Below are 16645 nucleotides of genomic sequence, written 5' to 3'. Positions count from 1 at the left end.
TAGATACATTAAAAAATGTTTGTGTTATGATCATATAAACTAATCTTTTCATAAGATCTAAAACTATACATATATACAAATTTTTAACCTGAAATATATATATTTTTTTTTTATTAAAATTTTGGTTAAGATCAGAACAAAACAAAAAGTTATTTATTTAATTCAAGTTTCAATTCAATTTTATTTATAAAGCACAATTAAAAACAACAACAGCTGACCAATGTGCTGAACATAGTAGACCTACTAATGAATTATAAACACATTAAAAGCAACCATAAGCCATAATGGATGTAAAACAGGCATAAAAGACAAAGGACATCTTAAGCTAAGGCTAAAGAGAAAAGATACGTTTTTAACTTGGATTTAAAGATATGCAGGGTTGGTGCAGTTCTAACAGAAATAGCTAAACTCTTCCAAAGTTAAGGTGCAGCTATGGCGAAAGCTTGAGCACCCCTAGATTTTTACTTCAACTTAGGAACATTTAGTAAATTCTGATTGGCAGACCTAAGAGTTCTTGCTGGATGATGTTCGCACAAAAAGTCAGAGAGGTAAGAAGGGGCAAGGCCATTTAGGCCCTGTTTAAACCTGGTATGGGGTATGCATTGACATCACTTTCCCGCCGGAACACGCCCCCTCAGCCAGACTGAGTGGCAAAAGAGCCTGCCGCATGGCTGGATTTAATAGGGGAAACTGCAAAAACGCGAGTAAAACAAACAATTATCAGTTTAAACTAAAAGTTGGACTCAATATAGTGTTCCTTACAACTTAGCGAAGACCCATGGATATTGACATGCAGCCAGGAATCGTGTTTCCTGACATTTATATGTGCCTGATTTCGATGCCGGGGAAATACATCAAGCAAATTTGCCTGTAAACGCTGTATATAAATACAATATAGGTAGGTGTAAATCCGGGTGATCACTTATATCAGTGTTATATATATATATATATATATATATATATATATATATATATCGTCATATCGTCCAGCCCTAAAACTTGTAGAGTTTTTTTCAGTGTTTATTGAAAAACATCCAATTGTGCAAAATATAAGATGGTAAATATTTAATTAATGAGTTGTCAATACAATATATAACAATACAATATATAGGGTATGATATTACCTCAAAATTCAACATAATGACACAAAATGATAACTGCAAATCCATGTTTCGCTGCCTGGAGTCCAGTTGTTTCTGTTTGTTAGAAATCAGGAATGGTAAGAGAACATTGTGCTTTTTGTCGACCAAATGCATAGTAATACCAGATGTAAACAGGGCCTTAAAGATTTAACGACAAGTAAAAGCACTTTGAGGTCAATTCTAAAATGAACCAGGAGCCAGTGTACAGTAAAGACCCTTAAACAGGAGTGAAGAAATAAAAGCATGAAATGCTGTTTCAAAGTGCTTGAAGGGAAAAAAAAGACTTCAATTTAGCCATAGCTCTTACCTGATAAAAACTGGAATTAGCAAATACGGAAATGTTCTTATCAAATTTAAGGGCACTTTCAAATTAAACACCCAAGTTTTTCCTCACATGATTTAACTGAAGAAGATAAAACACCAAAATTTATGTGAAAAAATTTTAGGGGATTCTGAAGTGCAAAACACAATGAAGTTTAACATCAGAAAGGCAGGCAATGAGAGAGTCTAAGCCATTCTTGTGCTTCAGGGGCAGATACATTTGTGTATCATCCATATAGCAATGATAATACAAGCCACACTCTAAAAAATACTGGGTTAAAACAACCCAAGTTGGGTTGAAAATGGACAAACCCAGCGATTGGGTTGTTTTAACCCAGTGGTTGGGTTAAATGTTAGCCATTGTTTAAAATTTGCTATAAAGCTGGCTTAAAATTAACCCAAAATAGGTTGGAAATTAAAGATCAGACACATAATTACTAGAGGCAATAATAATAATCAAAAGATGAACATTTATTAAAAAGCAATTTAATAAATGTTTATTGTTTCATTGTTATTCATTAAACTTATTAATAAATGTTAATTTATTAAACATTAATTTCCAACATATTTTGGGTTCATTTTAAGCAAGCAATACAGTAATTTTTAATCAATAGTTGGGTTAAATAAAACTACCCAGCAGGATGGGCAAATATTTAACCCAACCGCTGGGTTTGTTTATTTTTAACCCAACTTGGTTTGTTTTTTTTAACCCAACTTTTTTTAGCGTGCATGCTTTTCAAAAATAGAGCCTAAGGGAGACAGAGAGAAAACAAAATGGGGGCCAAAATAGAGCCTTGTGGGATACCACAAGCCAGAGGAACAACACCCAAGTGAAATTCACTTATTTTAATATATGATTGAAACCAACATAGAGTAGTTCCTCTAATGCCCACAGCTTGCTCTAACCAAGACAGAAGAACATCATAATCAGCTATATTTAGAAGACTGTCAGACCTGTAATGGCTTATGTGTTTTAATTTCTCTATATATAGAAATCCGGACAATGGTTACTTTGTTAAATGTGCATTGCTGAGGTCAGTGTTGATATACAGCTCAATCTGTTGCTAGAGGGCTGAAATAAATTCTAACATAAGAACAATAAGATATTAGCGGAAGCACTGAAACACAATCCTGTCCTTCATTGCCAAATGTACAATTATCCAGGTGATCAGAAAGAGGTTACCACAGTGATTACAGATCTGACTGCGCACACAAACACTTATAAAACTCACAAACCGGCCAACCAACGACACAGACGACTGCAGGTATGTGAACCTTCATGATCTTTTCTAATATTGTAAGCAGTTTAATGTTATTGAAATACTATTGAAAAAGACTGCCACAGGTAATTGCCAATACACAGGTAATTCATGTTTATTAATACATTTTTGTAATTTATACTCATAACTTATTTAAAAATTAAATATTTTGGGGCAAAAGTGATTTCCCTGTGGACGACTAACACATTATTTTCTGGAACCGTTTAATCAGAAGAAAGAAGACATAAAAAAACTGTGTTAATTAATATTCTAAAATAATTACATAATATTTTAAGCTAAAAAAAATAAACCACAGTCCAAAATGTTATGATTCATAATATGTGGTTATTTTATATTTCCATATATTTGTTTGTTTTTTGTATTTTTTATTTTATATTATACTAATGTATTTGTACAGTATATATAGTGAAAAACATATTTTAACTACTTCCAGCTGTGTGCAAAGTAAAACATGTAAACTGTATGAGTATGTGAGTAATTCTTGTATTTCTGTATGACCCTACTTAGTGTGATTAAAATCCAACTACACTATGATTCAATAATACCAGCAGTAGAATCAAATAATCTATATCATCTCAAATATTTGCCTTTTCAGTGTGGTTCAGCAAACGTTTATTTCCCAAAGGAAGATGAAGCATTTGGGTCTTTTTGCTGTAACTGCTCTTCTGCTCTTCAATGGCTGTCACTGCAATTCAACAGCAATGCCTACAACAACCACTGTAAACCCAACCACTCTGCCTACAACCACTGGAATCACAACTACTGGAAACACAACTACTGGAATCACAACCTCTGGAATCACAACCACTGGAATCACAACCTCTGGAATCACAACCACTCCGCCTACAACCACTGGAACCACAACCACTGGAACTACAGCTACTGGATTCACAACCACTGGAACCACAACCACTGGAACTACAACCACTGGAACCACAACTACTGGAACCACAACCACTTCGCCTACAACCACTGGAACTACAACTACTGGAACCACAGCTACTGGAACCACAAACACTGCGACTACAACCACTGGAACCACAACCACTGCAAGTACAAACACTGCGACTACAACCACTGGAACCACAACCACTGCGAGTACAAACACTGTGACTACAACCACTGGAACCACAACCACTGCGAGTACAAACACTGTGACTACAACCACTGGAACCACAACTACTGGAAATACAACCACTGGAAATACAACCACAGCAGCAGCTACAACAGCGACCATGATGATCATGGGTTCAACTACAAGTGGAGCAACAGTTGCAGCTTCATCTTCAGTCTATCAGCTTCTCTGTGCAGGTAGAATAACATTTATCATATTAAATCTTTTAAGTTTTGAATAGCAGTTCTTACTACTTGTAGACAACCAAAAAAAAAAAAAAAAAAAAATTCATTATCTGGTATAAAAAAAGATATAATACCAACTATAATACACTATGATTTCAAACTAGATTGATTTCACTCAAAAAAGTACATCTAACTTATTGAAATGGACTGGTCAATCACTTTAAGGCAACAAACTTACTCAAATTTTATGAGCATGTTCAATTTGTTACGAATTTCATTTGTACACATTATTCTCATGAGAATATTGTTTAACATTATCTAATAGTTTACATGGTTTAAATAAAAGAACAGTCGTTTCAGTTAAGTTTTGATAAAAGATTAGGATTTTATTTTTATTTATCTAATGGAATAATGTGCACTTACTGTATTACAGTATTTTTTTATTGGGCTCCCAAACAAATGCATGCAATGTGTGTTGTTTCTGTGCAGGTGTTCTTACCTGGATGCTGTCGCTTGTTCAGTGGAAAAGTTAGCAGATACGGAGAGACCTGAACATCAACTGAGAATCAGTCCAGGAGCAGCAGATAACTTAATATAAATTTTTTATTTTATGTTATTTTAAGATTTTATTTTATTTATTTATATATTTTTTGGTGTTCAGTTTGGCCATGTTAATAAATATTCTTCATTCTTGCTTTATTATCATCTAATGTACACCAATTTATTAACACATTACAATCACATGTAGCTAATATACACTCCAAAAAAAAAAAAAAAAAAAAAAAAAAAACATTTATGTCTAAATTTATGTATTTGAAATGCATATAAAATTTCCATCAATTTGGATTACATAGTTTTAACATAAATTAATAATCTGAATGTGATTCATATTTGTCAGTCATACATAAATGAAACAGGTAAGATTTATGTAATTGTATTAATAAACTAAATGTGATTCATTTTTCTCAGTCATGTGTAATTGAAACAGGTAAGATTTATGTAATAGTATACAGCAAAATGCCCATGCCTAGTTAACCCCAATTAACCCTGCCTAGTGTTCATTTTATATACACACTACAGAGTGTACCATTGAAGCAGTGTTAAAGTTAATGAGATAATTAAGTAACGATTGAACATTAGTGATGAACACCTGCTGTTAACAAGCAGAATCACTGAAGGAAAGAGAAACAAGAACAGAAGAGAGAGAGAGAGAGAGAGAGAGAGAGAGAGAGAGAGAGAAGATGACCAGGGGCCGTATTCACTAAACATCTTAAGGCTAAAAGTAGCTCCTAACTTGCCGATTTAGGAGAAACTCTTAAAAATAATGGGTGTATAAGTCCTAATTTTAGGACTCCTAAATTTTTGCTCTAAGAATATTTCACAGAGCATTTTAGTGCTAAAATTAGCTCCTAAATCTGTGAACGTTAGGAGTAGTCCAGAAGACTTCTAAGTCACTAAAGCCCGGGATACACCGCACGATTTTAGCAATCCTATAAGATCATTACAAATCACACTGTGCGACATGGATCTATTAAACTTGGGTATGGCATGCATGTAGACTGTACGATGATAACACCTGTTGACTCGTAGGCTACGATGCAAGTTTCTATTGAAGAATAAAACATCATCAGCATGCACTAGTGGTAAACAAAAAGACAATGTTGAATTACACTTTGGCAGTTGTAGTTTTTATATGTGCTGAAAAATATGAAACGGCGAAAGAAGAAGGGAAAAGAGCTTGAGGTAAGCAGTTTTAAGTTTTAGCGCCATGTTGTGTTGATTTCATGTCGCATTTTTATTGGCTGGTCAGTAGACATAGGGTCGTAGCAGCAAACACACTGTGCGTTGATCATGCTGAATTTCTGACACTATCAGAAAATGATCGTAGGCTATCTTTGGTCGCAAGACCAGGAAAACAGCCGTCTTTGAACCTCTCTCACTGTACGACATAGGACCACCGATTAAGAGCCACGATCACAGAAATTGCCACGATTGTTTCACGATGGCAATCTTTTGTCTGCGACAGCCAAAAACCAGTTTATCACAAACAATCCTAATGGCCGTTGCTGCCAATCCGCCTCAGCAATCTGCCCAAAGACACTGTACACCACTGAGGCAATAGTGATAGAGCCTTGGGTGCTGAACCTTTTCTTCATAAATGCAATAAATATTTTGATTTATAGATTTGAATCTAAGTGGTAAGATAAAATGTTTTGTGAATACAGCCCCAGAAACACAAGAACTACAACTAACTTCAGCCACCGCTTTAGATGAAATCAACTGAAGATAAAAGAAGACATTAAATCTCTCAAGAGCTCAGCAGAGGAAGATTAAACAACTCCACAAACAACATTACCAACTTCATTTATCACTAACCAGATTGACTTCATTTCTGTCATTTCTGTTTTAATGAAAAAAATAGTCTATAATAGTAGTAAAATAATAGTCTAATTTGATGAAGATCAGTGTTGCTTTAGTTGGGCTCTTGACCCTTGACTTTTTAACATTAGCTTTCTCTGCCTGCTGTAACTGTGTGTTTATGAAGCACATTTGTTATGGCAAGGAATGCTAGATGTGTTCAGGTGACGTTGATTATGTATTGATGATGACATAATTATCATGTAGTGGCCTAAATCAATGATCTCATTCTGAATCTAATGCTCTGGTTATATAGGTACTTTACAGAACAAAAAAAAAAAAAAAAAAATGGGAATATACTGCAAAATATAATGCGATATACATGTATTACATAATACATTTCCATATAAGGGAAACTATAGTGCTTATGTGTTTTCAATACACAGCAATATATGCATTGGCTATGTATGGCTATATATCGACACATATAAAATATTTAGAAATGAAGACAAAAATAGTATTTTGTATAATATTCATAAAATGTTTTATCCTTTATTGTGTGCATATTTTGCACATACATGTTCCCATATAAATGTGAATGCATTGTATGCACATATACATAAATTCACAGAATGAGTTACAATGAGTGGTAACAACAGATTTCTTGTTCCCAGTATGCTTTGTTAATAATTATAAAATATAAGAAATATATTACATTATATATTTCTCTATATATGTGTGATTACTGCATGAGTAAATATATCTGCAATATGTTACACATGCAGTACCATATACATATATATATATATATATATATATATATATATATATATATATATATATTACATACAGTACATTATAATATATTAGTAAATATATTGTCCCATATTTTTCAATATATGAATAGCGGCAATTCCTTATTTATTATTCAATATATTGTAATTGACACAATATATTAATCTGTATTTGAAATATACTGTTAAATCATTTAATATATTGAGCATTCATATACTGTATAGGGAAATATATTTTCTTTGCTTAAGGGTAGTGTGTTTAATCATTTTGTAGTATTCATAATAGTAGCCATGTGATTCCACAGTATGAGATCCATCAGTGCTGTTTCAGTGGTGTTTCAGTGTACATCTTCACACCATTTTAAATTTTGAGCGATAAAATAAGATTTCAAGTGGTCAGTAATTCATAATGATACTTTTGTAAGGGAATTATTTTTTTTCTGTTTTATTCTTAGAGTCTTCAATGATACTTTCATGTTCCTTTTTATTATTTTCATATTCATTTTTGTCAAAGGTGGTTTCAGGTCGGTCACCTTTGCTTTCATACTCCTTTTCGAGCTCATCAAATGTCATAATGACATCCTCTGTCTTCATCACATATTTTTTGTTCTCTTTGACGTGTTTGCTGTAATGACAATTCCCTCTACACACAGTGCAGAAGTTGTTTTTCATGACTGAACACTTTGAGAGTTCATTGCTGTTGACCCACCAGCAGCCCTTCACATGACAGTTTTCCTCAGCAAGTTGCTTCACTGTTCCTCCATGATTCATTTTCAATGAGGACTTTTTCTTTGAATCTTCTTTTGACTTTAAATTGAAAGTTTTCACATCTCTTAATCTTGTCTCTGTTCTGTCTTAAAACATTCTGAATCTCAGTAAGTTCTTTCATTTTTTCCTCCTCCTCAGAGATTTGCTGCTTCAGATTAGAGACACGGGCCTCAAGTCGTCTTCGCTCTTTCTGAACATCTAATGTCATCTGAAGACTTTTTCTGTTCTTTTCTTCCATGAGTGTCAAGAACTCATTCATGCTTCTCTCTCCCATTTCCGAGGATGTTCTGAAACTTTGCTCATACCGTCTGTCTCTTTTCTCTTTCTGCCGGTTGTTGAATAAGAAGTGAACCGGTTCATCGTCTTCATCTCTTCTGCAGGGTATTTCTGCTTTCTTAATGGCATTGAGGGCATCTGTTGGAGGTCCTCCATCTGAATGTGTGAGTAGAAACACTATGTTGTTCTCTATATCTTGACCAAACAGTGACAGAACTGAGTGAAATATGTAAAGCTCTTTTCCACAGAGACGATTTTGAGTCGCCTTCATCACAAAACCTACTGCATCAATGTAATGAATCCCATCCTCGTCTGAAAATAATCTGCTCAGATACTCAGAAATCTCTTTGTCTTTCTCGTATCATTCAGTGTCTCCGTATCCTGGAGTGTCAATGATGGTCAGAGATGTTGGGTTTTCTTCAACAAACACCTCATAAACAGTGATCTCAGATGTCTGGGATTGTGATTGATCTTTATGTTTTTCTTCTTCATCTGTGATTTGATAAAACTCTTCATTCTCAAACTTCACTCCCAGTAAGTAGTTGATCATGGTGTTGATGACGGTGGTTTTCCCAGCGCCGGTTTCTCCCACCATCAGTATGACTTTGTTCTGCTTGTTTCCGTCTCTTCTTCCATATGTCCATTGTCTGACCTTTTTATTAGTCCCATCAATATATTTTTTTTCTGTGTTCAGTTGGTAAAGTGCTGGAGGTCCTGTTTTTTTTTTTTTTTTGGGATGGCATCATAACGTGATCTGCAAAAGATAGAAGTGATTTAGCATTACCATGTTTTGATTTCAATCAACAACAATGTAAAGGGGCATGACAGATGATTTGCAGTGACATGACGTCTATTGTTTATGACTGCTAGGAGTGTTACATTTTTGAACATATAAAGAGAACATATTATTCTCATTTATCTACATACTCTGACTCCTTAAGCCAAACCATTTACGGTGTTGGTTCATTCAACTAGTAATGGCTGTACACAAAGCAGCGCTGCACTTATAAACACTACTTTATTAGGCATTACATGAGGGGAAGATGTAAAGGGAATGCCACTGAAACTTTTCTCAACACTAAAAAATAGTTGTGTTTGAGTCCCTCAGTTGTCCTCAGTGTGAAAAGACGGATCTCAAAATCATTCAGTCACTACTGTAAAGGGTTCAAATATGCAAAAAATGCTGGAAAACTGAAGAATTTGCAGGACCAGGAGATTTTTTCTGAAGAACAGAGCTCAGTTTAACTGCTCAGGACAAACAAGGGACTCATGAACAACCATCACACAACAAACAAACAGTCGTAGATCATCCAGGTAACCACACACAGTATTAAGAATCAGTGGTTCACATACTTATGAATGGGGTTATTTTAATAAATTCAGCTATTTTTTTGTCTTGTGGATTATATGTAAACATCTTTTATGTAAAATATCTTACTCAGGACAGTACTAAATAAAAAATAACATGCATTTTGTATTATCTCCTTTATTTTGTTAAAATTATTAACATTTTCACAGATTCTGCAAGTGGTTCACATACTTTTTCTTGCCACTGAATATGGATACTAATAAAGTCAAAGCTTTGAACAAGAAAACTTACCGCTTGTTCTGTGATTGATGCTCATCACCTGTATATGATATTAAGCTTTTTCAGAGATTATTGTAAATAATTACTGGCAATGTAAATAATTCTATATTTTTGAAGTGCTTTTGGAGTATTATTTTTGCTCATGACAATATATGCTACACTTAAATGTGGCTCAAATTCCTTTTGTTATTTACTGACTCACGGTTCATTGAAGAAAGATGTTCAGTGCTGCGATCAGAGTCACAGCTGTCATCTCTGGAGCGCTTCATCTTTAAGAGAAAGGCAAAATCATCAGTAACTAACTAAAAAGATTCAAGGGCCCAAATAAAGGAAACACTGTAGTACAAAATATTTTCAATGAAACAGCAATAATAATTACAGCTAAACCTCAGTTCATTCTCAATAACTATTTTTGTACAAATATGAAAGAAATAAACCCAAACTCATTTATAATAAAATGGTAATGCTGTTTTTAGTCATTTAAGCATCCTCTAGTGAGATATTGAGATTAATGTGTTCTTTTAGCAGTTTCATCTAAGGCTGTGGCTGGAAGTCAGTTGTAGTTGTGTATCTGCTCGTCGCTTTTTTTCTGCTCTTCTTGTTCATCTTTGCTTTAGCGATTCTGCATGTCAACAGCAGGTGGCAGCACTACTGGACAGTCATCTAATTCATATTTCACGGCAACAGTGTAACTTTTAGTGGATCCACACAGTATAAACTCTACCTTGGCACTCATTATTGAGTTATTAATTTTAATAGATTTTAATTATGTAACCCCTTACAAAATGAAAAACTCCTTATGAATCTTATTTAACTTTGCGATACATTGTTAACGAACAATAAAACCCTAATCCTTAGAAGGCTGTTGTTGTCCTGCTTAAAAGCCTAAAATAAAGTCTATAGGTGAGTCTGAGTGTTGTAACATGGAGGCCCATAACAACACATAACCGAATCAACACATCAGCTCATTAGTTTGGACTGCAAGACCTGAATTGGGTCTGCCGAACAAGGCAAATGTGCAGTGGTGAGTGGTTGAATTTTAGCGATTCAGATTCTGCTTATTGATTCCCAGTTTCGATACCAATATGGCTAAAAAAACCCATTAGATATCAAACATATTTATTCTGTGTCCTTTTGCAAAACATTCTGTTGCAGCTGAATACCATGAACAAAAATCAGCAGCATAAAGAACAACTAATAAACTAGACTAATATAAATTTCAAACATTATTAAAGACAAGTATACAGTCAGTAATACAATAAGGTCAAATAAGCAAATTAGCAATAGCACAACTAAAAACAACTGAACAAAGTTCAAAAATTGAAATCAAATGTAAAATTACTGCATTGTTTTCTTTAAATATAGATTATTAAGTTACAAAAGTTATTCAGTCAGGATTAGTCAGTGATTTTCTTCTTTTGTTGTGTGATTACACAGGAATCGATTAGTGGAATCGAAAATTTAATTTTATAACAAATATTCAATTCCTGACCTTAAGTATCCGATTCCAGAATTGGAATCGATTTTCGATATCCAACTCTAGTGGTGAGACAGGTTTGAGAAACACTCGACTCATCTTTTTAAGATTCTCAGACTTCATAAAGCGACACATGTATGTCAATCACACACTGCAAAAAATAATGTTTTACTTAAAGGTTTAGTTCACCCAAAAATGAAAATTCTGTCATTAATTACTCACCCTCATGTCGTTCCACACCCGTAAGACCGTTCATCTTCAGAACACAAGTTAAGATATTTTTGATGAAATCCGATGTCTCAGTGAGGCCTCCATTGCCAACAAGTTAATTTCCTTTTTCAATGCCCATAATGGTACTAAAAAAACATATTTAAAACAGTTCATGTAAGTATAGTGGTTCAACCTTAATATTGTAAAGCGACGAGAATACTTTTTCAACAATATCTAGTGATGGCTGATTTCAAACCATTGCTTCATGAAGCTTCGAAGCTTTACAAATCTTTTGTTTCGAATCAGTGGCTGAAATTTCGAAACACTTATGACGTAACAAAGCCTTGTTTACTAAAATCACGTGACTTTGGCGCTCCGAACCACTGATTCGAAACAAAAGATTCGTAAAGCTTTGAAGCTTAATGAAGCAATGTTTTGAAATTGCCCATCACTAGATATTGTTGAATAAAATCGCTACACCGTCAGAAAAAAAGGTACGGTGCTTGTCACTGGGGCAGTACCCTAAGGTACAAAAGTGAAAAGGTACATCTTTGTACCATACTTACCCCTAAATAGTGCATATTAGTACCTTAAAGGTACATATTAGTACTATCAAAGTGCATATTAGTACCTTTTTACCTTAAGGTACTGCCCCAGTGACAAGCACCATACTTTTTTTTCTGACAGTATATTTGTTTGTTTTTTTGGCGCACAAAAAGTTTTTTCGTCACTTTATAATATTAAGGTTGAACCACTGTACATAAACTGTTTTGAATATGTCTTTAGTACCTTTCTGGGCATTAAAAAAGGAAATTAACTTGCTGGCAAAGGAGGCCTCACTGAGCCATTGGATTTTATCAAAAAAATATCTTAATTTGTGTTCCGAAGATGAACGAAGGTCTTACGGGTGTAGAACGACATGAGGGTGAGTAATAAATGACTGAATTTTCATTTTTGGGTGAACTAACCCTTTAAATGCTATTTGTTTTGGGTGTTACATTTTGTTTTTAATTTTACAATAATTAGTTGAAATCTTATATATAAAGCAACTAATAATATTGGGAGAAAAGAAAGATAGATGTAAGAAGTATTTTACATTAGCAGGCAAAATATATAATAAAATTTTACTGTTTAGAAGAGTGAATGCGTTTGTTCCTGCAAAACATTCAACATTTGACCTGTAAACTCAGTTTGTTTTATAATATAATATACTTTTAACCTTTTTTCTTTTATAATTGTTTATAATTGTTTTCACAGTCTTCCATTTGCGCATTATTTGAAGAAGAACACTGGGCGGGATGTCATGTTTAATCAACTGAATAAATTATCAACAGATTAAACAGTTATCAAAATAATCATTGGAAGAAGTGGTTGAAGCTTTAAAAAATTATTTCATAGAGGCCCACTTTTCTAATTTTCCCCAATCTATGAGTTCATTTCTACCTAGAAATAAGCATTGCACTAATTAAATATTTGCTTAGTTATGACTGAAGCTCTCTTGAATTTGTTTTATATCAGTATAGACAAGATGTCACAGTGCCTTGGAAGTCTGTATGAAACCAGCTTGGACATTTATATAGAAATGCAGTTCAGTATGAGATGTCATTGACTGTTGTGACCAATCAACTGACACTAATGAAACTCATTGTGCAAAAAATGCTTCAAATGACCATGAATATTTTCAGTTGACCTCATGCAATACACAAATAAATGTTAATGAGAAATCATTGTTCTTTAAATATATAAATATTTGTTAAATATATAAATAAAGATTTTTTTTATTTATTAAACCGCTTAAAATATTGCATGTAAATCATTTTAACCTCCCACAGAAAGGTTATAAATAGAGATGCACTGATACTAAATTTCTCTGCCGATACCAATGGCTGATTATTCAGAATGATATCGGCCGATACCGATATCGATAGTTTGGTTTTTCTTAAGGAAAAAAAAAAATCTCTCCCAAATAATGTTGCAAACTATACAGGGAACCCTCTCATTTGGTACACTACAATATTAGAGGTTACAATTAACAGCAGAAGTGTTATATTCAGATGCTGTTTATTTTCAGATATAATAATTACACTCAAATAAAAACTGAAATGTATAAAACTTAATATCACATCCGGTAGGCTAGTTTTCATAAGCACGTCTTCATGGCAAATTTGCACAAACATATAATTAACAGTAAAAAAAGCTCCCCTCTAGTGTTTTTTTTATATTTGTAGATAGCTAAGGAACTGTGAACATTGGAAAACATTTCTGAGGTAAATGTAACATGATGTTACATATTGTTCACAAGCTGTTTTATTGACGTCTTTCTGCGGTTGAAACACAAATAAAGTGATTACATGAGACATGATACATTCTGGTAAGTTGTACAATATATTTCAATATACCTTTGATGTTCATGCATGTTTTTCGAGATATAACTTGTATTGAAGAGAAAGAAAAGACTCGCGCTCCGAGCTGCCGCCTGAACTGAGGCATTACAGCGAACTGACACGTCACATTTAAGAGCGCCAAAACGCCATTTATTGTTTGAATTTCATGATAAAATGGACATAATTTTAAAACTGAAACTTTAATTCTTATCAGAAGTAATAAAGCACACATTTTTTTGCGATTATTTCAATGGGAGGCGCTACAAATATTATTTGATGTAGGAAAAAAAACGCAGACCTGGCAACAGCTTGAACTACGGGTGATTCATATGGTCAAAAAGAGTCTGCTTTAACTTCACTATTTTTAAACTGTTAATGAGTTAAAATTCAACACAAGAGTGATTTTCTTCACACACAGTATGTATGAGTTGCAGTCTGAACACGTCTTTCCGCACCCTTTTTGATTGACAGGATATAATCGGCCCTGATCATCGGCAGTTTTTAAACAATCGGCCGATGGCCGATAGTGATAATAATAGCTTTTATCGGCCAATACCGATTGTTAGCCAATACATCGGTGCATCTATAGTTATAAACATACATTTTCACCTTGAATGTCTCCACAGAAGACCTTCGCAACTGTCCAGTTATCTGCTAAACACAAAATAATTAATTACATTTACTCAGAATACGTTTTTGTTTAAATCAGAATACTTTTTTTCAGATTTCCAGTGTCTGTGTATTAAAACAACTGGATGTGAGAGTATTATGTCCTTTCAAAACATTTCAGTACAGACATGTATTTGTTTGATATCAAATTCTTGTTGAGCAATAGTCCACACATTGCCTAAAATCTTTGATTTAAGATTCAGCTATTGACAAAATTCATAAAAAATACTCACATTTCAGCTGATAGAATCTACCTGATTTCTGTACAATTCATGTGGACAATAACATATTTCCTTTCCTGAGAATTATTTTCCTCGGACACAACCCTCTCTGTAATTTTATGGAGAGAAAAGGATACTCTGAGGAGAATTCGTTGGTCTAAAGTACTGTAACTGTGTGGAACAAACATCTTTATCATGATCATAAAACTTTGATGGTGGGGTAGCAAATAAACAATGAATCAAGATCAAAGTGCAAGGTTTTATGTTTCACATACACAGAGGTACAAAGGCTGTGAAATGTTTTACCCTCCCCCATAATTAGAAGTAATTAGGAATAAGATATATAGTGCAGCAGTTGTGTATTTAGAAAATTATTTTGTGATTCCACTTGCCATGACCATATTTGGGGTTTCCTGCCGCCATGCTGACTTGGGGGGTCAGCGCACTTTGTTGCTTCCCAGTCTGCATGAGACGTCACAGCAGTAGGTAGCATAAAGTATTACGGTGATTCAATTAGGGCCGTATTTCATGTAACAGTTGAATTCACATGATATATTTGTATGGTTGTGATTCAAAGCCCCTCTGTGATGTACACTCAGATGTTTCATTGATTATTTTTTATTTACTAGTTATTTTTAATATCTGTAATTTTCTCTTTCTCAGCGTCATGCATTGCTGCCGCACGCTGGTTTATATGCTGCACAAGTCCTCATATATTTCCATTTGTGTTATCCAGAATAAAAGGAGGACCTGATGGCAAGAATTTTCGCAGTCTGTCTTTGATTCCGACACAACGCAGAAAACACACCGCTACAATAGCACAAAACCCTACAGTAAGAGTTAAAAATGGAAGGCAGAAGACAGTCCTAAGGTTTACTGAATGTACTAATCCCATGGGACACCATACTTGACCACGTCACTCACTAACAGAATTATTGTTACTTTTTAGTTCATGTTAACTAATGTACTAATGTTAACTAGTGAAACCTTATAGTAAAGCGTCACCGTTTTTTTTTTTTTTTTTTTTTTTAAATTAGACAAAGGATGTGCAAGGTTAATTTATATTTGCATTTTATATTTGTTACTCCTTTTTATATTTATATATTGTATGATAATATATTCTGATATTTGTATGGAAAAAAAAACTAGTTGTTTGCAAAGTAATAACAGTAAACATGTCAACTGTATAGTTGTAGATAATCACATTGACTATCAATAACCACAAACACAATACTGACTGGCTTCATTTTCAATACTATATAAAAACAAAAAAATGCACATCAGTTTTAGTATTGAGAAGCATCTATGATGTTGCGATTGCCTCTAACTGAATTAGCGCTCTATGAATATTTGTGGCCTTTGCCTTTTGGAGGCCCATTTCATAACAGAAAGTGATATTAAGTAGTTACTCAAAGACTTTGTTTGCTTTTCTATTGTGTGTGTGTGGTGAGGTCGTTTTATTTGCAAGACTGCTTGTGGTAAAAACCAGTTACATACCTTAGAGCAGGGATGAGCAACTTCGATAGTGATGAGGGCCAACATTTTTTGTCCTTAATACCATGGGGCCAGATTACTAATCCACACTTTTACACCATCTTACTCAATTTACTTTTTAATAAGGGAAATCAATGTACAATTAATGTAATTTATTTAAAAGATTTTATGAACTGTTAAGCTTGAGCAATTTTGCTAATACAAATGGGAAACTTTGTTTTAGTTGACAAGCCATATTACCCCAACAAGCAAATGTAAACATCTCAACTGCATTATCTGTAAATTTGCAACAAACACATGTGCAGAAGTCTTATTTTTGATTTCAAGCCTAGAGAACATTTCCAACTCAGCCTCGTTAAAATGT

General features: G+C 33.8%; 1 protein-coding gene and 1 pseudogene across 1 annotated transcript; one reads left to right on the top strand and one right to left on the bottom strand.

The window, feature by feature from the left end:
• Nucleotides 1-2237: 2237 nt before the first annotated feature.
• LOC127515628 (salivary glue protein Sgs-3) lies at nt 2238-6163 on the top strand. Its single transcript, XM_051899510.1, has 3 exons — nt 2238-2293; nt 3339-4054; nt 4532-6163. Exons 1-3 carry the CDS (start codon nt 2238-2240, stop codon nt 4573-4575), a joined length of 816 nt encoding a protein of 271 aa, XP_051755470.1. The 3' UTR covers nt 4576-6163.
• A 751-nt stretch (nt 6164-6914) lies between these two features.
• On the bottom strand, nt 6915-8968 carry LOC127516692 (septin-4-like; annotated as a pseudogene).
• Nucleotides 8969-16645: the final 7677 nt, after the last annotated feature.

Source organism: Ctenopharyngodon idella, chromosome 7 (genome assembly GCF_019924925.1).
Source record: "Ctenopharyngodon idella isolate HZGC_01 chromosome 7, HZGC01, whole genome shotgun sequence".
NCBI lineage: Eukaryota > Metazoa > Chordata > Actinopteri > Cypriniformes > Xenocyprididae > Ctenopharyngodon > Ctenopharyngodon idella.
Note: the sequence above shows the minus strand (reverse complement) of the source record. Positions and strands in the feature narration are given on the sequence as shown.

What these genes read in the sequence shown, in the direction of transcription:
- LOC127515628 (XM_051899510.1), top strand. Translation starts at nt 2,238, where the DNA reads ATGGGGGCCAAAATAGAGCCTTGTGGGATACCACAAGCCAGAGGAACA. An exon ending in GCCAGAGGAACAACACCCAA is followed by an intron (nt 2,294 to 3,338) that starts GTGAAATTCACT and finishes TTGCCTTTTCAG; the next exon opens with TGTGGTTCAGCAAACGTTTA. An exon ending in CTATCAGCTTCTCTGTGCAG is followed by an intron (nt 4,055 to 4,531) that starts GTAGAATAACAT and finishes GTTTCTGTGCAG; the next exon opens with GTGTTCTTACCTGGATGCTG.